This window comes from Liolophura sinensis, chromosome 3 (genome assembly GCF_032854445.1).
Source record: "Liolophura sinensis isolate JHLJ2023 chromosome 3, CUHK_Ljap_v2, whole genome shotgun sequence".
Taxonomy (NCBI): domain Eukaryota; kingdom Metazoa; phylum Mollusca; class Polyplacophora; order Chitonida; family Chitonidae; genus Liolophura; species Liolophura sinensis.
The window spans coordinates 14,833,753-14,860,893 of NC_088297.1; the positions used below are offsets into that span (position 1 = coordinate 14,833,753).

The following is a 27,141-nucleotide window of genomic DNA, read 5'->3' on the forward strand; positions in this document are numbered from 1 at the left end:
CTTGGGGTTTAACGTCGTACTCAACAATTTTTCAGTCATATGACGACGAGAGTGCATGAAATGTGCATCCTTACTGCAGGACGGATTTCCACCGCTCTTTTGCCTAGAGCTGCTTCACTGAGATGCCTTACCGAAGGCAAGTAAGCCGCCCCGCCTGAGTCAGTACACTGATACAGGTCAACCAGACGTTACACTATCCCCTTCATGCTGAACACCCAGCGAGGAAATTACAACTCCCTCCTTTAAGGTCTAAGGTGTGACTCGACCCAGGATTCACCCTAGATCTACCGCCTCCCGAAACACCTGTATTTGAATTTGCAACCTCCTTAACCAGAAGCTAATTGGGTGCAGGTAGACAGTTGGGTGGCTAAAAGCCAAATGGGGCCCTTCAGCATCATGCAATGAAGCTTATACTGCTGCAAACTGTTGGAATTAGCGATACTCCAACTACTGACACAGTATTATGCTCACATTGTGGTAGACACTCCTTGACCACACCAAATGAAGACATCATGGTAATCATTTTGAAGTGAAACTGTCTTGGAACTGACACACAATGTACTATTCACATTTTAGCAACATCCAAAGTTCACAGAAAACAATTAACTCTGAAGCACATTTTCCTGGCAAGAAGGGTATCAGCCTACATATATACATCTAATCCTTAAAATTTATCTCACTAAGGTAATCAGAGCTCTAAGGTAAATAGAGCTCTAAGGATAAAGCAAACTGATTAATTTGGTCAAAGGCTTGATTATCTCAGTGCCACCTGCCAGACAAACAATAGTGTAACTGCAAAAAAAATAGACATTTCATTTTCGATTTAAGTAATATTCGGAACTTCCTCATCAGGAGAACGGTATAAGCAAGACTGAACCATTAGGGACACATACATGTAGAAGTTGATCAGATTTTTCAAACTGTGTCCTTAAGGCATGTGGCTCCTTCACAGTTGGTCACCCATTCTGTAAACCCGTAACTCCAAACGAACAATACATGCACACACGTCCATATAATACTAGGTAATGTGAGGTCAGCTAAGCCTTATTAATGCCTTTTGTGTACAGGAAACACTAGCAGTAATATATGGTCTACACACACAATGGACAGTCGAGTACCCTGACTATAAGAGTCCTGGGCACCCCTCAGGCAGTGCTTAATCATGCTATAGCGTTTTAGCTCATACCATATTTCTATACATTTATTTGCACCTGCAAGAGGTACTGGTATATCATACGCAATGACATCAGTATGAAAGAGGAATTTGGAGTAGTGTGATTTTACTGCTGATCAAGAAGAACGGTTTCCAGAAAGCAGAGTCTAAGGTATATTACATGTTTACACAGATTTATCATTATTTTTTTTAATCTTTCAGAATGTCAAAGGATGTCTGGAAACACTTGACTTTTATTTCTTTATATGGAGTTTAGGATGTGGTCTAACATACATAAAAGAACAAAAAAAATTCTCAGCTTTCTTTTTGGGTGTAAAAATATCTTTAAACTACAGTTCTCCAAATAGGCCCTAGCAGTTGGACCGGAAACTAGCCTGCTGTGGTGAAGTCAACAGTGACAGCTGTTAGTGGACGGAGATTCGGAATAAGGTAGTGCTGCGTTCCCTGCATGTTCATTGATGACATTACTTCTGAACATTCCCAACCCTTGACCAAAAATGTGCATAAAATAGAGAGGTTAATTATTAAGAAATATAAAATATGTCCCCAAAATGAATTTTTCCCCGCATTTTTTGTCATATCTATCTTTGTTTCCTCAAAATCATACTGTTTGTTTTATAAGTTTTTTCAAGCATCCTTTCATTAGGTCTATCAGAAAATACCTGCAAGTATGAACTGAAATTCGATCACCATCTGTTTAAACACTTTATGACATTGTCACATGTATTAACTATTCTGGGATCTACTTATCCTCTTACACATAGAGATCTCTATATGCAGTGCATACATAAATCCATCACCTCTATGGTAATCATAAATTACAATCAAACTGTAATAAGCTGTAATAAAATGGGAACTGGGCCATGAGCGTTGTCTGTGATCAGGTGTTAGAAAGTAACACTGAGTGGTCATAAATTCCTTGTTACACAGCTATTTTGTTTGATTAAACAGTAACAAACCTGACGCTGTTAACGGCTGATAAAGATCTATATTCATGCATTCATTCATTACATACATATCCTGCTTTACATCGCAGATAATGTGGTCTAAATGGTGTAAATGTGGTTCCAAGGTCAGGTGAGCAGTTGTAATTAAAAAATAAAGGAATATCCTTTAATTCGGCATGAATGTGTTCGGGGACATGTCGTAACAAAACTGTTCCATATTTATGTGATTACTTAGCTGAATGGTTAATGCCTGTCTGAATAACGTCTGCATTGAAGAATTTTTGACATAACAACAGTCAGTTATGTGCTGAGTTTATGGCCTCATGGTGAGTTTATGGCCTCATGGTGAGTTTATGACATCATGGTGAGTTTATGACATCATGGTGAGTTTATGACATCATGGTGAGTTTACGACATCATGGTGAGTTTATGACATCGTGACGAGCTTATGACCTGACAGTGACCTCACAACTTTACATTGAGTTAATGCCTTCACATTGAGTTTATGACTTGGCAGTGACATTTTTATTGAGTTTATGACCTGACGGTGAGTTTATGAAATATGACCTGTTAGTTTATGACCTGACAGTGAGTTTATAACCTGACAGTGAGTTTATGATATGATGTTGAGCTTCTGCAATATGACCTGACACTGTGTTTATGACATGACAGTGAGTTTATGACCTGATGGTGAGTTCATGCAATATGACCTGAGTGAGTTTATGACCTGACGGTGAGTTCATGCAATATGACCTCAGTGAGTTTGTGACCTAACAGTGAGTTCATGCCATATGGCCTCACTGAGTTTATCGCCACAAGGCGATGGGGTAGATTGGCTGTTGAAAGCAAGAAAACATTTTATGGAAATTGTAACTCGCTCACGTAATTCTTCAACCTTTTCACATGTTTACAGGGTGTTTACTCAAGCATATTCTGAAAGCATTACTCTGTGTGGACTGACAAAATAGTACTTTTGTCCTGAAATTGGCCAACCCAGTCAATGTAGTTTTAATTGTCTCCAAAATCTAAATTAAAACGCGCATACATTGCACTGAATATTGCTCTTTCACATGTGAAAAGGTTGAGGAAATGAGGTACATTCTGCATATACTTTCCATCAGGACAAAGAAAGAGAAGATGAATGATAAAGAAAGAATATAATGCGCATATTTTATACATTTTCAGTAACGATCCATTGAAGTGAGGGTTGGAAATGAGAAGAAGAAAGAAATGACAATTAATTGAAGAATTACTGGATGAAGGCTTTCAAGACCAAAACCTATGAGTCATGAGAATAAGAAGTTGTGAGATTAATGGAGCATGTGCTAAACTAGCTGCAATGATTTTCAAGTCAAATAAAAATAAAAAGACTCTGTGATGGGAAGGGGAATCACAACTGATTCAGAAAAAAAGAACTCCAAAATCAAGAAGTTTTAAGCGTGATTTTAGAACTCTAAAGGCAAATTTTAGATGTCATTTAAAGAACTCCAAAAGCATGAAGTCTGATGTGTGATTTAACGAGCTCCCATCAGCACGAAGTTTGAAGTGTGACTTACAGAACTCCAAAAGCATGAAGTTTGAAGTGTGATTTAAAGAACTCCCATGAACAAGAAGATTGAAGTGTGATTTAAAGAACTCCATCAGCAAGAAGTCTGAAGTGTGATTTAAAGAACTTCGAAACCAAGAAGTCTGAAGTGTGACTAAGAGCCCAGGAATCCTTAACAAGGCTTTTTGTCCCTGCTGTTTCTGACAGTCCTCTGTAATATCTGAATGAATTTCCATGATTTGGGAAAAATCCCCAGGAAACTGAACTACCATCTCACAGAGCATTTTTAACAACTAGTAATCAATTATGTTTACTCGTTAGTTAACAGCACTGAGGCTAAGGGATACCAAAGAAATCCAATACACCATACGGTTTTCAAAAACTCACTGAATTTCTACGATCTGACTATAAACTAACTTGCGAACTTACAGAGACGTCATTCATGTGTTTCTGATGAAAATCACACCAAACTGGTAATTAGGCCTTTCTTCGAAAGGTCTTAGGCTTTCAAAAAATGACTCAATGAAAAGTTGTCAGAACAATCTACCAGAGCCTGTAATTATTTGATGGATAATTTGGTTTGAGGACAACAGCTAGACCGAGGATGAATCCATTACACCGGAAGGTTCTCGATCAACACAGGAAAGCTCTGGTACAGGACTTAATCCTGACCGAAGACTTCAGGGCGGAGCTACGTCAATCTGACCTTTTCCCGGAGGGCATGATTGACCTGATCATGGTAAGTTAAAACTACGAAGAATTGGTTGTTTTAAAGACAAAATTCTTTATTAAGAAAAATAGGGTAGTTAGAAAATTCTTGACTACTTTTTTTTTTTTTTTTTTTTGGCTAACGGAAAGGTATGGATTTCTAAGAAAATAACAGCAACAAGAAAAAAAATTGTATCAGAATTTTAACAAAAATAGTTTGAGAGATTTTTGAGGGTTTAAGTTACGCCTGATGAACAGAATTTTAATACTGGCCTTAGCACACTGTTTAAGGAGTCAAGGAGGCTACTGGCCGGACTTTATTTGTATGTTTATTTATCAATTTAACATACAATAATTCATTTGATAACCTTATATTCAAGCATTAGGATACTTGTGCGTAGTTGTGGAAAGTCATAATGCTGTCTTTAACATATTGATAGAACAAGCAATACATAATAATATGCTAATCCCATTGACTTTCAATTCAGAACAGCCAGTATATATCTACACATTGTGCAGTAATGAGAATTTGACTTCTGGACCCGGGGTTGCTCACTCAATTGTTTAAACCATTCAGCCCCTGACCAAAATGAGCCTGTAGCCTCCAATCCACCACTTAATTTATTACATACTGTAACAAGTGTTAGTCTGAAAGGTTGTCATTATCTGAAACGAGAAATTTTGTAACTGAAACAGTTCAGTCATCCATTCATTTAATAACATCATATCATTATGCTAAAACAAAACTGAAACAACTGTTTGTAAGCCTAAGTGAGAGACTAAAAAGCTGAGATACTACAATATGGCTCGCTTGCTATATTGCCATAGTGGTGTAAGCAACCTTCATCAATTCATTCAATGAAAGAAGCAGAGAGCCCAATGCAGTACCAACATGACCAAACATTTAAAAAAAATCTTCCGTCAAAATTTTCCTGTCACAGTATAATTGCTTTCATTGAAGGCTGAAAGAATCAGAGGAGAGAGGGTGCTAAAGATGCTTGAGCTGCTCCCAACCAGGGGCCCTACAGCATTTGACACATTCCAGTCCATTCTAGAAAAGGATTATCCTTGGCTTCAAAAAGGCCTTCAGGAGGATCTGGACAAGGAAATAGCAGCACAACAACAACATGGTATGAGTGAGTGAGTGCTTAGGGTTTAAAGTCGTACTTAACAATTTTCAGTCATATGACGACGAAGGAATCATTAGGGTGTATGTACGTGCAATGTGCCTCCTTGTTGCAGGACGGATTTCCACTGCTCTTTTATCTAGTGCTGCTTCACTCAGACGACTTACCGAAGGCAAGTAAGCCGCATCGCCCGAGCCATTATACTGACACGGGTCGACCAGTCATTGCGCTATCCCCTTCATGATGAATGCCAAGCGAGGAAGTTACAACTTCCTCTTTTAAAGTCTTAGGTGTGACTCGATCAAGGATTGATCCTGGATCTACCGCTACTGAAGCGGACGCTCTACCAACTGTGCTATCCAGGCCGGTCAACATGGTATGAAATACTTCTGGGATAATGTACATTTAAATGTAACTATCTGTTAAAAGTCATCTCAAGCAAACATCATGTAAACCTTGGTGTACACAAGAGCTCAAGAAGTTACTTCCATGTAACTGAACCCAACGCAACTGAACTATTCATAGTTCTAGAGTGATGGTATAACTGCTCTGAGCCAATCATCAGCACACTCTTTGGTCACATGACAAAAGTACTGGAGGTGCAAATTTTGCCCAGGTGAGATAGGCAATGAGGAAGATTTTAGTATAAAAAATGAAAAATATAGCTTTTGGGTAAGCAATTTGTTATGGAAAAGTAATCAGAATGTGTCTCGCCTTCAAATGTGATAGTTTCAGTGTCATGTAGCACTCTGAACTTTAAGAATCGGCAAAAAACAGGATTTCGCCCATTTAGCTCCACGTTATTTATTACCTCCTGCTCCTTAGCATGTAAACTCACCTCACTGAGACAATATCAGTGTGCAAAATGTTGATGCGTCCACCTGCTGCACAAGCTGTTTGCTCAATTATGACAGGTTGAATAAAATCTTAAGTTTTAAAGATTAAAATGTAAGAAGTTAGAAACTCATACAGTTTAATATTTTGCTTATTTGGAGATCATTAAAGATGTTAGTCGGCTCAGGTCTTCAAAGGACTCACTGGAGAATTGAAATCCATCGGCACCGTCTTTTGTTAGGGGAGATAACTAACGTGCCAGCATATGTCAGCCTAACAGTTATTGCCTGTCGCCCAGACATCGTTCTGTGTGCCGAATCACTATTTTCCCCCTGACGCTGGCTATCTAACAGATGTTACGTAATCTGCCTTGTCAACACGAATCGGTTCTAAGTGGAAACCCTAGAGTCTAAACCTTCTGATCTTGATGATAAATCTGAAGAAAATGACCTGTCTGGCCGTAGTGTGGATGAAAACATGACCTGTGTTTGAGTACAATTATTGCCTATACTGATGCTATTATTACAGTGATGATTTGTAAGTACTGCAAAGGACCTAAACCAAACAATCGCAAAATAAATTTGTGAATATTTCGTAAAAATGTTGCTAAAAACTGGTTCCCTGACTGGGAAAATTCTATAGAGACCAGTATCAAACATCATCTGTCAAATACGACAGGTAAAATAAAAAAAAAAAACCCTCCCGAATACGATAATGGCATAATGATATAGTTATCATGAAAAATACAGAATAATGAAATAGTGTGTCACAGCGATTCACATGATCGGCAATTTTTTATGTTTTAGTTCGCTGCAGTTCAGACCATGACCATGAAAACCATGTTGTCAGAAGTCGAGCCTCATCTTTCCTCCACAAAAAGTTTGGGCAAAGTCGGAAAATATCAGAAAAAGATAAGCGTGCCATAGAGAAATGGCTGTCAGACTGTGTTCAAGAGGAGAGAACCCTGTGGAAGCAAAAGTTGGAAAACCAAGCACGAAGCAATGCTCGATCTACAGAAAAAGGCATGGAGGATATATCCTCGCAGATAGAGATCCTCAATCTGAAACTAGAGATGTGTTTGTTTGATTCCACCCAGACCGGGGAGGAGGATGAAGAAACGGCTGTCAAGTCCAAACTGCATCGTAATTTAAAACCTGAGGACGCGATCCTATACCTGGATCAGAACATTAACAATGTGCGTGAAAAGCTGCGATCTTTGAGCACTGATCAAGAAAGGTGTCTTCAGGTGGCCTTGGTAGACATAAATCCAGGCGAAGTGGGCGCAGCACGAGTTAATCCGTCATCCTCAACATCGGTTTACAAAGAAGTGGTCCGAATGAAACGATATTATGAGAAGAAGATTCAAGACATTTTGACTGAGAAAGAAGCTGTTGAATGTCTACAGAAAGAAAAAATCGAGGAGTTAATGGCCGATAACCTTGATATGATTGAGGCGAGGAACAAGCAAATGGATGAAACTAGGAACAACCAAAAAGAGATGTTCAGCCTACAGATGAAAAAGGGCAAACTGGAGGAGCGGATCCAGAGGCTAGAAGCAACGATCAGAGAGCAGACCAAAACTATCGAGAATATGAAAAGTCATCTGAACAGCACTCAAAGACACAAAGACAAACCTCTGAGTAACCAAAGTAACTGGCAAATCATGAGAGGTCAAAGGGGAACCCTGGCTTCACAGAGAACCAAACGCCGAATTCTCTCCAAAGTGAACAGCACATACTTGACCGAAACGACAAAGCCTTTGAACAAAACAACGAAGGAATAGACGCTTGACAAGACAATGACTTTGTACAGTCACACTGGATCAGTATTGCATGCACGTCATCTTAAATGTGCAAGACAACGACAGAAAGAGAAGTGATGTCTGAAAAGCCCATACATGTATGTAGTTTTGTTGTCAATGGTGAGAAAAACGACCTGAACCAGATATTATATAAATATATATCACCAGTGAATATATACATGTTTTCAACTTTTCCTGGAACTCTGGATACCACAAGGAATATTACTGACTGAAGTATTTTGCTTGAATTTGGATTTCTGTATTTCTTTTTGTGAATAAGAGATTCCTGAATCCAAACATTATGTCATTGCAAAAAACACTGATGCATTTCATAAATAACAAAACCCAAAAATGTTTTTTTTTACATTACATCAACTTGGATGTTTGTTCTTCAGTTTGGACATCAGTGTGTTACATGAATGCAAACTTGGATGTTTGTTCTTCAGTTTGGACATCAGTGTGTTACATGAATGCAAACTTGGATGTCTGTTCTTCAGTTTGGTCATCAGTGTGCTAGATGGATGCAAACTTGGATGTTTGTTCTTCAGTTTGGACATCAGTGTGCTAGATGGATGCAAACTTGGATGTTTGTTCTTCAGTTTGGACATCAGTGTGTTACATGAATGCAAACTTGGATGTTTGTTCTTCAGTTTGGACATCAGTGTGTTACATGAATGCAAACTTGGATGTTTGTTCTTCAGTTTGGACATCAGTGTGATACATGGATGCAAACTTGGACGTCTGTTCTTCAGTTTGGACATCAGTGTGTTACATGAATGCAAACTTGGATGTTTGTTCTTCAGTTTGGACATCAGTGTGTTACATGAATGCAAACTTGGATGTTTGTTCTTCAGTTTGGACATCAGTGTGTACATGGATGCAAACTTGGACGTCTGTTCTTCAGTTTGGACATCAGTGTGTTACATGAATGCAAACTTGGATGTCTGTTCTTCAGTTTGGACATCAGTGTGTTATATGGATGCAAACTTGGATGTTTGTTCTTCAGTATGGACATCAGTGTGTTACATGAATGTAAACTTGGATGTCTGTTCTTCAGTTTGGACATCAGTGTGATACATGGATGCAAACTTGGATGTTTGTTCTTCAGTTTGGACATCAGTGTGATACATGGATGCAAACTTGGATGTTTGTTCTTCAGTTTGGACATCAGTGTGTTACATGAATGCAAACTTGGATGTTTGTTCTTCAGTTTGGACATCAGTGTGTTACATGAATGCAAACTTGGATGTTTATTCTTCAGTTTGGACATCAGTGTGTTACATGAATGCAAACTTGGATGTCTGTTCTTCAGTTTGGACATCAGTGTGATACATGGATGCAAACTTGGACGTCTGTTCTTCACTTTGGACATCAGTGTGTTACATGAATGCAAACTTGGATGTCTGTTCTTCAGTTTGGACATCAGTGTGTTACATGGATGCAAACTTGGATGTTTGTTCTTCAGTATGGACATCAGTGTGTTACATGAATGCAAACTTGGATGTCTGTTCTTCAGTTTGGACATCAGTGTGTTACATGAATGCAAACTTGGATGTTTGTTCTTCAGTTTGGACATCAGTGTGTTACATGAATGCAAACTTGGATGTCTGTTCTTCAGTTTGGTCATCAGTGCGCTAGATGGATGCAAACTTGGATGTTTGTTCTTCAGTTTGGACATCAGTGTGTTACATGAATGCAAACTTGGATGTCTGTTCTTCAGTTTGGACATCAGTGTGATACATGGATGCAAACTTGGACGTCTGTTCTTCAGTTTGGACATCAGTGTGTTACATGAATGCAAACTTGGATGTCTGTTCTTCAGTTTGGACATCAGTGTGATACATGGATGCAAACTTGGATGTTTGTTCTTCAGTATGGACATCAGTGTGTTACATGAATGTAAACTTGGATGTTTGTTATTCAGTTTGGACATCAGCGTGATACATGGATGCAAACTTGGATGTTTGTTCTTCAGTTTGGACATCAGTGTGTTACATGAATGCAAACTTGGATGTCTGTTCTTCAGTTTGGTCATCAGTGTGCTAGATGGATGCAAACTTGCATGTTTTCTGGACAGTCATGGAGTTCTAATGCTGACATACCTGATGAGCTGGCTTCAATATACAGACGTATAAATGTCTAGAAAGCAGTTATTGGTGAGAGTTTTCATCAATCAGTTTTCTTGAATTTAAGTACTTATGAATAGCATGATTGAAGATGATTCTCTTGAATTTGTTTGATTGACGGCATGAATCGGGAAGAAAGTGGAACACCTGAGTGCACAAAATGCATTTTCACTCTAAAGTGAGAAAGGAATGATATATTCTGAAGTACAAGAATGCCCCTGTTGAGGCTTTTTCACAATATCACTGAGGATCAGTTGCGGAGTACCTATACATGTCAAACCTTCTATCAACACTAAGGTCCTTAAATGTCTTCTTTACGACATTTTTTAACCTGTCAAATGGGTCTGGGGCTAAGACAAGTTTGTGATCACAAATGATAACGTTTCCATATATCTGTGTTATCCATAAATGCAAAAATGGTGAAACAGACATATCTGCGAAACAAAAGGCCACCCAAACTATTCGAGTGGATCAAGTCATGATAGTTTAATAATAGCATACCACTAAAGATTAGTAAGATGAACCTCAAATAAATACATAACTTTTATATGTTTTAATGTCTGTATCAGTTCTACGTTTTTCAATTTTTAAAGATAATAATTTATCAAGTCATTTTATTTATTTGATTTTTCATTTATTTGATCAGTGTTTTACGTCATTCCCAAGAACATTTCACTTATACAATGGTGGCCAGCATTATGATGGGAGGAAAGTGAGCAGAGTCTGGTGGAAACCCACGACCATCCGTAGGTTAATGGCAGACCTTTCCACATATAGGCAGAGACGATGCCCCAGATTGAGCTCACAGCATCCTCATCGGTGATAGGCACCTGGCTCGTTTACTGCGCTAGCATGCTAACACCCTCAGCCAGAGAGGCCCTCAGTTATGCCATCTAATTTTGTCTTAACAGGAAAATGTTCCAAATGTTTCCTATTATGTTCTATACCACATATGTTATACAGTATGTTATACAAATGTCCTATTCCAAAATGTTTCTTTAATTCTGATGAAAGAGAATATTATTCCATTTACAACTGCATTAAATGTAATTCCAGATTGATGTGGAAGCCTTAAAAATGAATGGCTCTGTAAACAAGAACTGCAAATTAAAATCTCACAATCACAAAGCACAATCACACTCAAATATACTGGGTAGCTGAGTCGGACCTGCTGACAGTGTATGGAAAATTTGCTCAGATTAAAATCTGGCACATAACTGAAAAAACTAAAGCAATGTTCATCATGGCACAATCTCACCATGACAATTAAAAGTTATAAGAATGTATGTACCAATTAGAACAGTTTTATTTATTTCTATATCTTTTTTTTCATATACTGGGTATGTATTTATGTCTTGCTCAGAAGATTATGCCATCCACAGTCACAGCAAACAAACAAATGACAGCATGAACAAATGTACCCACCCACAACCAGGTGTGAATAAAGGTACCCTCTTCACATGAGCAAATTAAGGCAGCAGTTTCAAGACTACTCTATAAGGCTGTGATTGCCTATACTATCACAGCCATGTGTTGATCCATAAGCTTACCTTGAACACCTCTGTACTTCCTGTGCTGGACTCAATACACTTCTGTCGGCCACCAAATAATGCGTCTGTCTATACTCATTAAGTCGTCTCCGTGTGTCATCTCTAGTAATATAGATGTCCCAGTGCATCATTCCTAGTAAATCCTGGCAAGCATGAAACTGGTGGAAACTGAATAAATTCCAACTCCACTCGCTATCTTTGAATGCATACTCCTCACAGTGAGGGGAATCACTGCCACTACTACTACTACTAGACTAGTTTTGCGTTTTGAAACACATGGGCTAATTGTTCAGATCAGTCGCACCAGTAATGACCTAGAGGGAACCCATAATCAACTCTGATAACTAAAAAATTTCTCGAACAATTAAAGTAAAGACTAAACAAGATGCACAAAATACGCTAACTGCTAGTAGTGTCACTAGTTATCTCCCTTGTACGTTCTATGAGAAGTATGCATTCAAACATGGCAGTTGGAGTTTCAATTTATCAGACTTCCACCCATTTCATGCCTGTCAGGATTTACTGGGGATGACACACCAGAACACCTACCTGGAATTGATACCTGACACGGCTGAGTACAGAGAGACACATAATTTGGTGGCCAACGGTGTACCGAAGCCAGCACAGAAAGTACAGAGGTGTTCAAGGTAAGCTTATGGATCAAGACAGGGCTTTGACAGTAAACGTAATCACAGCCCTACAAAGCTAATTCAAGACATGTAACTTGGCACTGATAGATGAAGCTTGCTTACCATTCTTCTCCAGTCTGCCTTGAGAACCCAACACCAAATGGTAATGCTTGGCCACACTGTTAAACTTTTGCTCAATGGCAGACAACTGTGACAGATATTTCTCTGAGGCGGACACTTGTAGCTGGAGTTTCCTCGTCTGATCATGAAGCTGTTTCTCAAGGTTGTACTTGTGTAACTGTTAGTATAATCGTAGCGGGTTCATTAGTCTATGCCAACTAATTACACACCTTTAACTGAAGGTAAATGCCCTAGAATTTCGTGCAAAACTAAGTTGCTCTCTTGGTTCTATTGATCTTACATCTTAGTCGTTTTCAGGTCAGAGGGTTATCCAGAAATGTGACAGAGGCTGGCCAAACATCCCTTTATGAGGCAATTTTGTTATAGCATGACTTCCATGTTAATAGTGCTAAAATTTTATTTATTTATTTATTTGATTGGTGTTTCATGCCGTACTCAAGAATATTTCACTTATACGACGGCGGCCAGCATTATGGTGGGTAAAAACTGGGCAGAGTCCGGGGGAAACACAAAACCATCCGCAGGTTGCTGGCAGATGAAGAAATTAAAACCATGAACAGTTTACTAGGGCTATTATATGATCACAGTAAACCAATTAGAGATAATCAGTAATTCTGGAGCAATAACATCATGGTGTGGCAGGTGAGCATAACTCACACATTTTCATAGAAACACCAAATTCTTACATTCAATTCACTACACAAAATAAATAATAAAAAAAATTGAAAAATTGTTCAAAAAATTAATTATATTTTATTTTTACTTTTTTTGTAAAGTTTACAGTTTAATTTTGAGCAGTCTTTTCGTATCAAATAAGAAATCCAGAAATTATTTCCAAACCAATATACATGTATCTAGATTTTCTTTCTTTTAACTACCTCATAAAACTAACTCTGATCAAAAGTTAGATTTAAAGCTCCACTGTACCCAACACTGCAGCACTTTAACAAATAGGCACCTGATGGTTGTTAGCCATCATTATTTATCATTGTAGACAAACTGAAAATGTAGGCCTACGGCATTGGTTTTGATCCAAATACTCTGCAACACGTTGAAGATCTGCTTATTTTTTGTTCAATTTAAGCAATACCTGCAAATCCCTGATTTCATCTTTCAGTGCTTTGGTTTCTTTTTCCACGTTCTCCTTGCACAATAAATGACGACTCTGAAAAAAAGCTCAAAATGTAAAGGAGCTATATATTGTAACATTTATGTCGTAACCTCACCCCATACACTATAGGGACCATGATGGCTTGCTCTCATATCGTATCGAGAAGGTCTGGCGGAAACCTGAAGATGGTTGTGGGCTTCCCCTACGCTCTGCCCAGTTTCCTCCCACCATAATGCTGGCCACCGTCGTATAAGTGAAATATTCTTGAGTACGGCATAAAATTCATGATCCAATCAAACAAATAAATACAAAAAACAGACTAGGGACTCTTGCTGGCTAATTCATTTTAAGCTTTGGTCTCATCGTAGTCAATCATTCAATGTGGATGCAGGCTCAACACCAGCTATTGCTGGCTTGGCTTGACGACTTTCAAGATTCATGATATCTGTCAGACGAAGAGCACCACAAGTTCCACTACAAATGCTTGGCACATATAAGCCCAGCTGCTGTATTTATAGATGTGAAAAATTCTTAAAACACAATTAAAATATTTATTTATTTATTTGATTGGTGTTTTACGCCGTACTCGAGAATATTTCACTTATATGACGACGGCCAGCATTATGGTGGGTGGAAACCGGGCACAAGCCCAGGGGAAACCCAGGACCATCCGCAGGTTGCTGGCAGACTTTCCCACTTACGGTCTGAGAGGAAGCCAGCATGAGCTGGACTTGAACTCACAGAGACCGCACTGGTGAGAGGCTCCACAATTAAAATAAAACAATAAATAAATAATTTCAATCTGGACTACAATGCATGTTTTTTTTAAGTTGCTTTAAATATATAATGACTTCAAATTAAGGTACATGGCATACAGCAACTACTAATGATGCGATGTCATTATTATCATTTTTGATGCAGATATAGGCAAGACAAGATGGAGACTCTCACAAAATAACATAGGTTAAAGGCGTATTCAGTTTATCATATACAGCACTAACTGCCGCACAAATATTTCTTGGCAACTTTCCATGAACACCTTGCTCATAACCACACCTTTTCCTCTTGCATCTGCCTGACTTTGTCTTCATACTCTCTGTGGATATTCCTCACTTCCTCTGTGTGCTTCTGGTTAATGGAGGTAACTCTCGACACCTCTGTGTCCTACAACACAAATAACATGTGCTGTTGGATGTCACACAACCTTTAATTTATTTAATTGATGTTTCACGCCGTACTCAAGAATATTTCACTTTAACGACGGCAGCCAGCATTAGGGTGTGATGAAACAAGGCAGAACCCAAGGGAAACCCATGACCATCTGCAGGTTGCTGACAGACCTTCCCACGTATGGCCGGAGAGGAAGCCAGCATGAGCTGGACTTGAACTCTCAAGCTCCTGGGTCACTGGTGAGAGGTTCCTGGCATACTAACCCCCTTTGGCCACAGCCTTTGAGGTTAACAGGGTTGAATATGCAGCATGGTGGTTATAAACAAGTACAAATTTGCAATAGCTATGTTATCCCATAACAAGTTGACGTAATCTAGCAGTAACCTAGGCCGCTAAGTCCACTTGTTTATAGCGAGTGGCCCATGGTAGAAAATAGGATAAGCATATGGAATGCTTGACCAATTGACCAGCCAACAGACAGTGACTTGAAGAGCTGTTTCTTTTAGACACAAAAAAATTCCAACAACAGCATAAAGAAGGTGAGACAGAGAAAGTCCTTCACATGAATTTACCTTTCAGCTTTTATAATACAGCAGTCCCTGAGGCCTTCTTCATATCTCAGAAGGCTTAATTACACTTGCAGACAATGGGATAAAAAGAATCATATCTTAAATAAAATGACATAACATTATTAGAGTTAAGTTCCAAAGAATGTCTGGAAAGCACACTAGGAAAAAACTTTGTGCGGCATTTGAAATAAATTAATTTATGGTCCACAAAGAAACCCACCATAAAACTGATAGAATTTGCCTCAGTAAATTTAGTTCAGTGACCAAAAAATCGATAAAAAATATTAATTAAGTTCCAGAGATAATTTTTATTGGTCTTAAGAACCTCTTTTTAAGTTCTTTCACTCGTCTACTACTCTGACATTACTAGTCAGAGTATGAAGACTTCCAGCAACACCAACTGTTAAACATACATGTAAATCAATATAACAAATGAAGACTTTGGTAACAATTGGTAACAACGCAGCACTCACATATTTACACTCCAGCTGGTGTTTCTCGTTAACAAGATGTCTGATTCTTTCTTCATTCTCAACATCAGTCCTCTGAAAAGAAAAAAAAAACACAAATAAAAAACAAATTCAAACATTTTTCTGTTCTTGAAAAGCTGGTAACTATTATCCGAAAATGTTTGCTGGTACATGGACATGGTACATGTACATAAGGTGATTGCCCCTGGGTCCAAAGGTCTTACCCTTCTGAGTTTAAGTTCCTCCAGGACTTGTACCAGTGTATTCCTCACTCTCAGGTACTCGGCCTGACTGTAGCCCTGATCACAGAGGCTTAGGTTCTCGCTGGAGGGTAGTTCACAACAGCCTGTCTCACTCATCATGCCTCAGTCTGGAAGTACGCACATATATAATACATAATTTATTTATTTATTTGATTGGTGTTTTACGTCGTACTTAAGAATATTTCACTTATGCGACGGCAACCAGCCTTATGGTCGGTGGAAACCGGGTACAGCCCAGGGGTATATAATACATAAAGATCTGTATATATCGAAATAGGTGTGAAACAGTGTATGGTTCATCGTTTGCTTTTAGTGCAGCTATGTTACTTGACCAGCCCATTACAGAGGATTAAAGTAGCCACCAACACCTGCGTGTAGATTATCCAAAGAGTCCTAAGGGGTGACACTGATATATTTTTGATGCTTTTTTTTTCAAAGCTTTTATGAAAAATTATTATTAAAAATAGTGAATTTTGAATGATTTAGAAATGAATTATGAAGATATGAAAATGATGGAGTCTTACGACTTTAAACTTTCAACGGTTTTAAAGCTTCAAAAATCTTTATCGAGCAACATCATCCTAAAGAGTTCTTATCTATCATGCAGAGATTTTATTCAAATGTCAACATTTTTATTATAAGAAAAAAATTCCGAGAAAACAAATATTCGTGGAGCTGAACCTGAGATTTTCTCAGCTTGAAGTTGGTGATGAGATGATGGTAAACTTTCAAACCACAAACTTGACATCAACGTCTCCTAGAATTCTTACGTGAAATCAAACAAAACGAAACTTTCTTCAGTGAACTTACTGAGTAGAGAACACATTTGACGCATGCCAGACGAAATGACGTGACATCTGTAGTTTTTTTTGAACAAACTAACTTCTACCCGCCAAATTTTACATATAGCAAGATCTCGTGCAGTCACGTGACACGTGACCTAAATGCAGCTGACGGATTTCACCACTTCCGGGTATTTTGACGAAACAGGTGTAAGTCAGTGACACATCTGTTGGGCAACATTTACCACTTTATTTTGGGGAATATTCGTTATCCTTGTACTCCTGTTACTTATAAGTAGGACGCACACGCGTAAAACAACTGTAAAAGACGAGTTAGTTCATCAGTTCACGTGGCGACATTCTTTGGGAAACGTCATTTCGTGTTCACATTTGTTTGATAAGAACTTAGCTTTTAACTCAATCATTTTATCTTCGACTCAAAGAAATTTATTTCACCGAAATCTAAAGACGATGGAAGGAAGTGTAGAAAAAGCACCAGTGACGGTTATTGCAAATACTGGCTCAAATCCTTGGAACAAAAATCAGACGTCGAGTCCCTGGGGAAAACCATCATCAACAACAACTACGCCGTGTTCATTTCAAGATGTGATGAGTGAACAACTGGCTGTAGAGCTAACAGAAGAAGATCATTTGATGTCAGATAAAAAGTGGTATGAATCTTGAACTAGTTCAAGTAACCATAAGGCCAAAATTGCAAATAAGTATTTGTTTTTATCAATTTTAGTAAAATTAGGGTAAATATAATATTTGTGAAGTGACATTGCAGGGTATCATGGGGTGACACAGATATAGGCAAGACAAGGTGGGTACGCTTACAAAATAACGTAGATTAAAGGCATGATTTTACGGTAGTTGCTAGATTGATTATACATCTATCTGTTGATTCACCAGTGCCGCTGACACCTACCCTAAAATCAGGTCTTGTAGTTAGTTGTAGTTTGGGAGGAGCCTAGCCCAGAAAGTCTCCAACTCCTTTTATATGTTGGCCTAGTGTTGTTGGAGTCTTGACGCTAATAGTATTAATTTCGTACTCAACGAAGTTCCAGGCTTATTGCCTTTGTTATCGAACAAGTAGCATGCAAATAAAAGACACCAACCTAAAGACCTGCTTTCTGCACCCACCACACCACAGCTTTTTTGAATAGATTTATTATAGCCATGAAGGCTTCCACCACACATGCTCCTCGGAGTGGCCGCCATCTTCCTACTGCTCCACTGTCAAGCAGGACATGCACATAGACCTACATGTAGCTGCTCAATAATAATTATATATAATAATATAATAAATCTATTCTAAAGCAAGCGGGGACACCCGGTGGCACATGGTGAAAGTGTGGTGAGTGTGGAAAAGCAGGTCTTTAGGTTGGTCTTTTATTTGCATAAGACTTGTGTGATAACAAAGAGAATCATCCCAGACCTTCGTTGAGTAAAACATTAATACTGTTAGTGTCAAGAATCCAACGACGCTAGGCCAATATAAGAAAAGGAGTTGGAGTTTTTCAGGGCTAGGGGAGACCCTACATTGTCTTGCTTAAATCTGTGTTAACTCCCAAGACCCCTGAAATGTTTATTGGGCTTATACTGGATAGATATTCTAATAATATGACAAAGGGAAGTAAATTGGCGGATCTTGGGAAATTCCTCAACGTTCCTGTGTACCAGCTAGCCAATGTTAAATGTTGAATTTGTGTTGAGAGGTGATAAAGGCTTATTTTCTGACATTAATATGTAAATTGAGGAAGATTAAGATTCAAATGTTATCTGTGAGTTGACTAGACTACAGGTTTAAGATTGACATCTTAAAACATAATAGAGATATATTTTCTGCCCCAGTCCAGCTGTTTGATTTGTTTTGTTAAATGTCACTTAGCTGTAAAAAAAATTCATAGTCTATATCTCTTTTTATAGCCAGCAAGAAATTGATGATGCTACCCTGGCCGCGATGCTTGCTGCTGGTGTTGACAGTGACGACACAAAGAATGACATCCTCTTGGCAGAGATGTTACAGCATGAGTTTGACAAAGAGTTTGACCAGCAACTCCAGAGAAAAGAAAACAAGCTGAATGGAACAAGCAAGGGTCAGTGTCCAGCTTGTAGTTGTGTATATGTAATATTTTGCTCATTGATCAATTTATGTGACCATATAAACATGACAGTCTTCGTATATGTGTAAAATTTCTGAGTACGCCAATTGAATAAATAAACCTATATAATTTATGCGACAGATTTCAAAGTATTGATTATGATTTATTTACTAATGACAGCGTGTGTTGGTAAAGTTTTTGTCATTCTGGAACTGCCACTCCTCTCAACCCTACAGTGTCTGTCATTCCTGAACTACATTGTGTTGTGCATAGTCTTGTCTCACCCTGCCCTGTGTTTTGTCTTGTTACAGTGTCTAAATTATTCCTGAACTACCACTGACTTCTCACTCCCTGTCTGTGTTTGTCTTGTTACAGTGTCTACATCATTCTTGAACTATGGCTCCTCTCATCCTGCTCTGTGTTTCTTTTATTACAGTGTCTATATCATTCCTTAACTACCGCTCCTCACACCCTGCCCTGGGCCCTGAGGAGGGTGATGAGGAAGACTTAGAGGAGCAGAGTACAGGCTGGGGTAAGTTACCATGTTTTCTCCCAGTATCGTACATACCATAATCCCTCATCAGACAAAATTCTCCAGGGATGAGCAATGCCTAGGGAAAAACCAACGACGTTCAGGAGGTTGCTGGAAGACCGAAGAAGAAGCCATGTCTACCTACGTAACATATTGCCTCGTTTCGGATTGGACTGGATCTGCCCAGCGCCTGCATCTTTCACTCTGTACAGAGGTGCCTCTCCATCCATCAGCATACGTAAAATCGGAGAGAGACAGTATCAGTACAATATGTAGTACTAGCCATTGGGTGTTAAATATGTAGGTTGCTGTGAGTTCAATTCAAGTAAAACCATTCATCCACAGTAGTCAGTCATAATATAACACATGTATTACAATTCTGTTGAATATTATTTAAAGCTCTAGACTGTTTCTCCCACAGACGAACCCTCCCCAGTATTCAACAGAATAGGGATCTCTGGAAAAGGAAAAAACATCACAACTAAACATGACGCTGTGATTTGTGGACGAAGGAATGCCACTAGAATGATGGAGGTATAGAATCAGACATTTTGATGTTATTTTAATGATGCTAGTTGCGTTGAAATTTAAATTTCACCATTTCATATTTGGGATTTAATTTTAAATTTCCATCCTTCAAAGTTGGTCTCAGAATTGTATCAATATTTAAGAACCATGAGGTCGCAGGTTCAAATCCAGCTGTGGCTGGGTGTTAGTCAAGAGGTTTGTCAAATAGTTGTCAAACCCCAGTGGCTTCTTTTGGACTTGTGGATGTGCCGTTAAACCCCTAGAAAATTAAAACATGTATACAACTGGAGCACGTCCATCATCTTGAAGTGTGAAAAGTATATAAATTCAATTCAGACTTAACAGTAAAACAAGTGAAAGGTGGTTAATTCGTTGCATGAGAGAATATCTATTATCATATGCAAAGGTCCAATTATAATTCCCGTTGTTAATTTGAGGGGAATTTTCTTGAGTATGTCATAAAACCCTCATCAAATAAATGAATAAGTAATTTGAGAGGAGGCAGTGTTCTACACTACATGTATATCTTGTTTTTCATTATGTAATTTGTACATGAAGATAGATATGAACTGTTTGTTTTCAGTTTTCAGGTGCTGGTTGTCTATTTTTTTATACTTTTATTTATTTATTTATTTGATTGGTGTTTTATGCCGTACTCAAGAATATTTCACTTATACGACGACGGTCAGCATTATGGTGGGAGGAAACCGGGCAGCGCCCAGGAGAAACCTACGACCATCCGCAGGTTGCTAACTGACCTTCCCATGTACAGCCGAAGAGGAAGCCAGCGTGAGCTGGACTTAAACTCTCCATCTCCTGAGTCATTGGTGAGAGGCTCCTGAGTCATTACGCTGCCCTGGCATGCTAACCAAGTGAGCCATGGAGGCCCTTTTTATTCCTTTAAAATATACATGTAATGTGGAAGAACAATCATGGGATTAAGATGTAAAATTCAGTGTCCTCTGAATTACACACTAGTGCTTTTGTGAAGTGTTTTGGAGAATCTTTGTGAAGAGATTTAAGGCATTTGGAAGGATTATTTATGTTATCTCTTTGATTTCTGCTGATTCAGTTCCCGCCCGAGTTTGAGGTTGGTGACGGTGAAGGGATGGATATGAAACTACCAAACCACGTGTACAACAAGCTCAAATTACATTCTCTGTCAGAGAACAAGAGGAGCCACCGTGTCCACGAGAAAAAAGAACACTCCACAGCTGTAAGTTAACCTCTGGATAGAAGATTCACAAAATCATTTCATTTCACAAAATCAGTTGATTTTGTGCAAATAAATTGTATTTCTGTGATATCTTTATTAAATGCGTGGTGAATTTGCCAAAAAATTGTTCTTCCCCAAGGCCTTCTAGATGCACATCCTTTAATAATTTATGGTAACACTGATAGAAGTGATATAGTAATTTGTACATGGACAGGAAACAAATGAATGAAGCAGTTTAATGCAAAGTGGTCATGTACATAGTAATGTATCAGTACATGTAGTTCCAAAAAATTGAATTAAGGAAAAAATGTAAACAATAAAATTGAATGTAACAATGAAATGTTATTTACAAGAGACAGTATTGTGTGAAATGTAAAATACAGACACCCCAAAAGACACCAATCAAAGAAATCAATTAATCGAAAGTGAGAAAGGGGTAATGAGAATATTTTTTGTCAATATTATGCACATTTACCTGGTGAGGCTAATACCTCACATCAGAATTACAGTGGACTGCTTCGGTGGCTTCGAGGTAGACTGTCTACCTCGAAGTCGGGAGACCTGGGATCAAACCCGGGTCACGTCATACTAAAGGCTTCAAAATTGGTACTTGTTGCTGCCTCGCATGGGAGGTTAGAGCAAAGAAACAGGACTGGTTTGCCTGGTGTCAGTATAATGTAACTGGCTGGGGTGTCATGTTTGGTGTCTTCGGCATGATACTTCATTGGCGTCAGCACTTTGGCAGCATGAACTCACCATGTTTCTAAGAGACACAGTGTATGTACACACACCCAGTGACTCCTCCCTGTCATATAAGTGAAAAATTGTTAAGTTCAAAGTACTCCCCCAGGCATACATACATATACCAATGTAGCTGTAGCTGTAATTGGAAAAAAATTTCACTAATCTTGTATCGTACATGAATTAACAGGAACATGTGATGGATGAACGGACTCGCTTGCTGATTTACAAGTTGGTCAACATTGGACTGCTAGAGTCTGTGACAGGAAGCATCAGTGCTGGCAAGGAATCGATTGTCTTCCACGCTTTTGGTGGCAGGTAGGTTTGAACACTGCTCAGAGTGAGCAAAATGGTCTTACAGTGTAAAGTAAATCATCTGTAATTTGATGGAATATTTCACCAGTCATCCTGCTGTAGAACAGTAGTATTTTTACATATACCCTACTTGTTATCCAGTTTCGACCAGAAAAGGGCGTTTTAGGAAGCAAATTAATGTTGTCAAATGTGACTTTTGCTTTTGGAACTTAGATTTTCCCAGTAAAATATCATCCTACCTTCTAAACCAACTTAAAAAAATATCTTTCTGAAATTGAACTGTCAGAATCTGTGAAAATGAGAAAATTCATTGTGGACAAAATTTTAGGTAATTAAAACTAGTTGCTTAAAAAAGTATTACAGGTGAATTTAATGTAGTAATTTACTTGTGTATATAAACATTTCATATGATCTTTTGACCTACCTTATAATACAGCAGGGTGAGTAGTAGGTGAAGAGTTGCCTGAAATTTATTCGTATCGTATGTATAGACAGAATTATTTTGGGATGATAGTTGTGGGTAATAGGTTAAGGTGCTTTGATTTCAACTGATTTGACACATGAGGTGCAGATTCAGTACCTTCAGAAAGGTAAATTTCCAAGAATCTCCTTGAATCCATTCTTTTTGTGGTGCCTATGTTATGAAAGGATTGACTATGGTATTTATGAAACACCACGCATGCTACCTCACTGGAACATCCTCCCAAATACACCAGACTTGTTGGCTCACTGGAACACCCTCTCAAACACACCAGGCATGCTGCCCCACTGGAACATCCTCCCAAATATACCACGCATGCTACCTCACTGGAACATCCGCCCAAATACACCAGACTTGCTGCCTAACTGGCACACCCTCTTAAACACACCGGGCATGCTGCCTCACTGGAACATTCACCCAAATACACCAGACTTGCTGCCTCAATGGCACACCCGCTCAAACACACCAGGCATGCTGCCCCAGTGGAACATCCTCCCAAATATACCCCACATGCTGCCTCACTGGAACATCCGCCCAAATACACCAGACTTGCTGCCTTACTGGAACACACTCTCAAACACACCAGGCATGGTGCCACACTGGGGTTTAATGCCAGACACACCAGGCATGCTGCATAATTCTGCCAAACGCAGTGGGGTTGTGCCTCACTGGAACACCATGCCAGGTATCAGACCTGAAGCAAAAATGCTGTAGCATGTCAGCCATCACAGTTTATCTGTTAGTCTTGACACTGGGGATATAGTCATGACGCTGTTTTAATACTGAATAAAGTCTGCTGTGAATTAGATGGCCATGATATGGCTGCAGTGTTGCTGATGCGGTGTACAGCTATAAACATTCATTCACTGACTCAAGCCTATTGTTTTGATGGTCGTTGTTTCAGTGTTGATGAACACCCTGTCCCCGAGGAATGCGCTATCAAAGTGTACAAGACAACGCTGAATGAGTTCAAGACCAGAGAGAAATATGTTCACGGGGATCATAGATTTATCAGGGACGACTACAAGAAGTTCAACCCTCGCAAAATCATCAGAATTTGGGCCGAGAAAGAAACATGTAATTTGAATAGGTAAGGTCATGTTTGTATTAGGTCATGTTAAATGTCTCCAGTGCATTTGGTGCAGACAGTTGCCGGCCATCTTTGTTTGCCTTCGATTTTTTGTTTACTTTCTGGAAAGGCTGAGAATACAACGCTTCAGTAGATCAGCCTTATATCTTACACTTAAAGCCATACTCTCTTTAGAAAGGTCAAATTTGAAGGAAAAAAAATGGTGTAGCCATTCAACTTTTTATAGTGTTTTTGAATTTGGTGTGAGTCAGTGGCCTGTGATATAATGTTTTATGAATGTGACGTCCAACACATCAGGGTGTCAGACGATTTCCTCATACATGTCACTGAATATGCTACCGGTAGTGGTCAAAAGGACAAATGGAACGAAAAGAGGGAGGACATTTGCAATGACAGTTTATACACTTTATGTATCAAAGTTAAAGATGCCTTTTGCCATCAGCTACCATATAACATTCAAAATGTATGATACAAAGACATTTACCTTCACTCATAGCGTACATAGAAGGATTAAGGTACGGCAGTCAAAATGTAATTTGATTGTCACTGTTCCTTTTACAGAATGAGGAAATTCAACATTCCGTGTCCATCCGTAGTGGCTCTGAAGAAGCATGTGCTGGTGATGTCATTTGTTGGCAAGGACCAGAAACCAGCGCCAAAACTCAAGGAAGTTCGTCTCCCCACAGAACTCTGGCAGGACGCTTATGAACAGACAGTCACGGTGAGATAATAAAGAGACTGGTGACAGTTCAATATTTCTAATTCGAAATACTGAAGGAAAAAAAGGCTGAATTTTTTGGTGTTTTACATATATGACAGCAGTCAGCATTATAGTGGGAGGAGGGGCCTCCGTGGCTCAGTTGGTTAGCGCGCCAGCGCAGCGTAATGACCCAGGAGTCTCTTACCAATGCGGTTGCTGTGAGTTGGCTTCCTCTCCGGCCGTAGGTGGGAAGGTCTGTCAGCAACCTGCGGATGGTCGTGGGTTTTCACCAGGCTCTGTCTGGTTTCCTCCCTTCATAATGTTGGTCGCCGTTGTATAAGTGAAGTATTCATGAGTACGGCGTAAACACTAATCAGATAAACAAATGATAATAGTGGGAGGAAAGCTGACTTCCATATACTGGCCATATTTATACTTTTGTGTTTTAAAAGACACATTGATGTGAGGATGTGCTTCATCAAAGATTACTTTAGAAATGACGTTCACTACCTCTCCTTGAGCTTTGTCTTCTCTACTTGCACATTGCCAGATTTATACATGTGCACTGTACATGGAAGATAAAGTTGTTGTTGAAATCTTTTTTTAAACAGCAAAAAAAAAAAAAGTCTTTATTTACTTCACAGGCAATGAAGACTCTACACAACAGATGTTTACTGGTGCACGCAGATTTGAGCGAGTACAATTTATTGTGGCATGAAGAGAAAGTTTGGTTTATTGATGTCAGCCAGGCTGTGGACGTACAACACCCTAAAGCATTTGAGTTCCTCTACAGAGACTGTATCAACATTGTCACGGTAAGAACGGTTTCAGGCGCTGATTAAGTTTGAGGAAAAAAGGTTTGATATGTCTTAATCAACAAAACAAAGTCACTGTACTTAACCTAAAATTGTTCTTCATCCCAAGAGTTGTGTTGACCGTGGAAGGTGTTTTCAAGTTTATTTGGAAAGTATGATGAAATTGTACTGAAATAATTTTGAGTTTCGGCATGAACAGTAATATTTTATCCCCTGTTTTTGTCTCTAAAGAACTTTTTTTCAGGAAACTTTCAAGAGCAGATATTTCTTATAGAAAGAGTTTGGTTGGTAGATAGAGTGATATCTTGCTGAAAAAAACAAAAAGAGATTTAATATCACAACTTCATGGCTTCCATAGCACAACTTCATGGCTTCCATAGCACAACTTCATGGCTTCCATACATGCACTTGTTGGGGGAGAATTTTTAGGTCATATCTAACCTTCAGAAGAATTATCTTATCATAGTCGACTTACGACCTCGTGATCTATTTCAGTTTTTCAAGAAGCAGGGCGTGTACGATGTTCCCACCCCAGAGGCTTTGTTCAATGACATCACAGACCTGAGTCTGAAGGGGGAAGGAGAGGTTTTCTTGATAGAGGTATGGGAATGTCCCTTGATGTAAGGCATTTTCTACATACTGTAAAGCTTCAACCCTTTCAACCTCTGAAGTGGAATTTATATCTACAGCTGTTGTGCAAATGACACCAGAAATGATTTGCTTGTGTCACTAAAGATGGAAGCTTCATAAAACCTTGCAAAGCCCATAGTTCTATCAGAATGTTTCCAAATATTACTTGCAGAGATGTTTGAAAAGGTCAAAGAATTAGGGTAAATGTACTTAAAAAGGATTTTTTCTAAATAGGGTGACAAGGTTTTGAAACACATGAAAAAGAAAATTCTCTGATACATGTACATGTGTAGTTGAGGGATTTTAGATGTGATTTATTAGAGAATTGCTCTATCATTCGGTTTGGATAGTCGGTTAAATTTTTTCCCATCCAGTCTATTAACATAGGCCATTCACTTAATAATGGGTCTGAATGCAAGACGACATCAACTTTATGTAGGATGTTACAACTGGTGTACAGTTTTATGCAGATTAAGTCACAAAATAGTATTGGTTTCAAACACTTTATAGAAACTCCTGAGAGCATTATTCTATGGAAGAACAGGACATGAGCAAAATTATGATATAATTGGCATTTCTTTTCATTTTTCAACTCAGATTTGTCGCTATGAACAAGATCGTTCAAAGAGCATCACATTTCGTGCTAAAGAATTCTCAAAGAAAGAATATGCGTTTGACTACTTCTTCGAGGAGTCAGTGAAGGAGAAAAAATCAGCTTTGGCGCATGTCACTTTGTCAGACAGTGAAGAAGATTCACCTCCTGAAGCAGAAGAGGATGAGGAAGCAAGGGAATGAACTCTGCACGGTCCTTAAAACCATAGGATCAATATTTCCTTAAATCATGTCTGCGCCGTTGTTCTTCAAGGGTATGGCTGACAGGCTGCATCAATGGATGGGCAGCTGGCTGGATCAGTGGATGGGAGGCCAGTTGTGTCGCTGGCAGGATGGCTTGCTGACTGGTTTGGTGGGCTTGCTGGCTGGCTTGTCGGCTGTCCAGTTGGCTGGCTGATTGAGTTGCTTGCTGACTGGTTGGCTTGCCG

General features: G+C 38.9%; 3 protein-coding genes across 3 annotated transcripts in view; 2 read left to right on the plus strand and 1 right to left on the minus strand.

Annotated features, from left to right (window-relative positions):
• The window catches only part of LOC135464144 (coiled-coil domain-containing protein 73-like), a 49,357-nt gene extending 32,288 nt beyond the window's left edge, over positions 1–17,069 (minus strand). Inside the window, exons 1-6 of the mRNA XM_064741640.1 lie at positions 16,977–17,069; positions 16,128–16,273; positions 15,907–15,978; positions 14,751–14,858; positions 13,674–13,748; positions 12,566–12,740 (exon numbers count right to left, since the gene is read on the minus strand). Coding sequence (XP_064597710.1) covers positions 12,566–12,740; positions 13,674–13,748; positions 14,751–14,858; positions 15,907–15,978; positions 16,128–16,265 — 568 coding nt within the window. The 5' untranslated portion in view covers positions 16,266–16,273; positions 16,977–17,069. The remainder of the gene's footprint in view (positions 1–12,565; positions 12,741–13,673; positions 13,749–14,750; positions 14,859–15,906; positions 15,979–16,127; positions 16,274–16,976) is intronic.
• LOC135464103 (rootletin-like) lies at positions 4,239–8,655 on the plus strand. Its single transcript, XM_064741594.1, has 3 exons — positions 4,239–4,406; positions 5,337–5,505; positions 7,143–8,655. Exons 1-3 carry the CDS (start codon positions 4,272–4,274, stop codon positions 8,117–8,119), a joined length of 1,281 nt encoding a protein of 426 aa, XP_064597664.1. The 5' UTR covers positions 4,239–4,271; the 3' UTR covers positions 8,120–8,655.
• A 66-nt stretch (positions 17,070–17,135) lies between the features above and the next one.
• On the plus strand, positions 17,136–27,138 carry LOC135463888 (serine/threonine-protein kinase RIO3-like). Its single transcript, XM_064741349.1, has 11 exons — positions 17,136–17,619; positions 18,878–19,047; positions 19,490–19,585; positions 20,007–20,119; positions 21,186–21,329; positions 22,261–22,388; positions 23,771–23,956; positions 24,518–24,677; positions 25,301–25,471; positions 25,967–26,071; positions 26,699–27,138. The coding sequence occupies exons 1-11, from the start codon at positions 17,420–17,422 to the stop codon at positions 26,894–26,896; spliced, it is 1,671 nt and encodes a 556-aa protein (XP_064597419.1). The 5' UTR covers positions 17,136–17,419; the 3' UTR covers positions 26,897–27,138.
• The last annotated feature ends 3 nt before the right edge of the window (positions 27,139–27,141 follow it).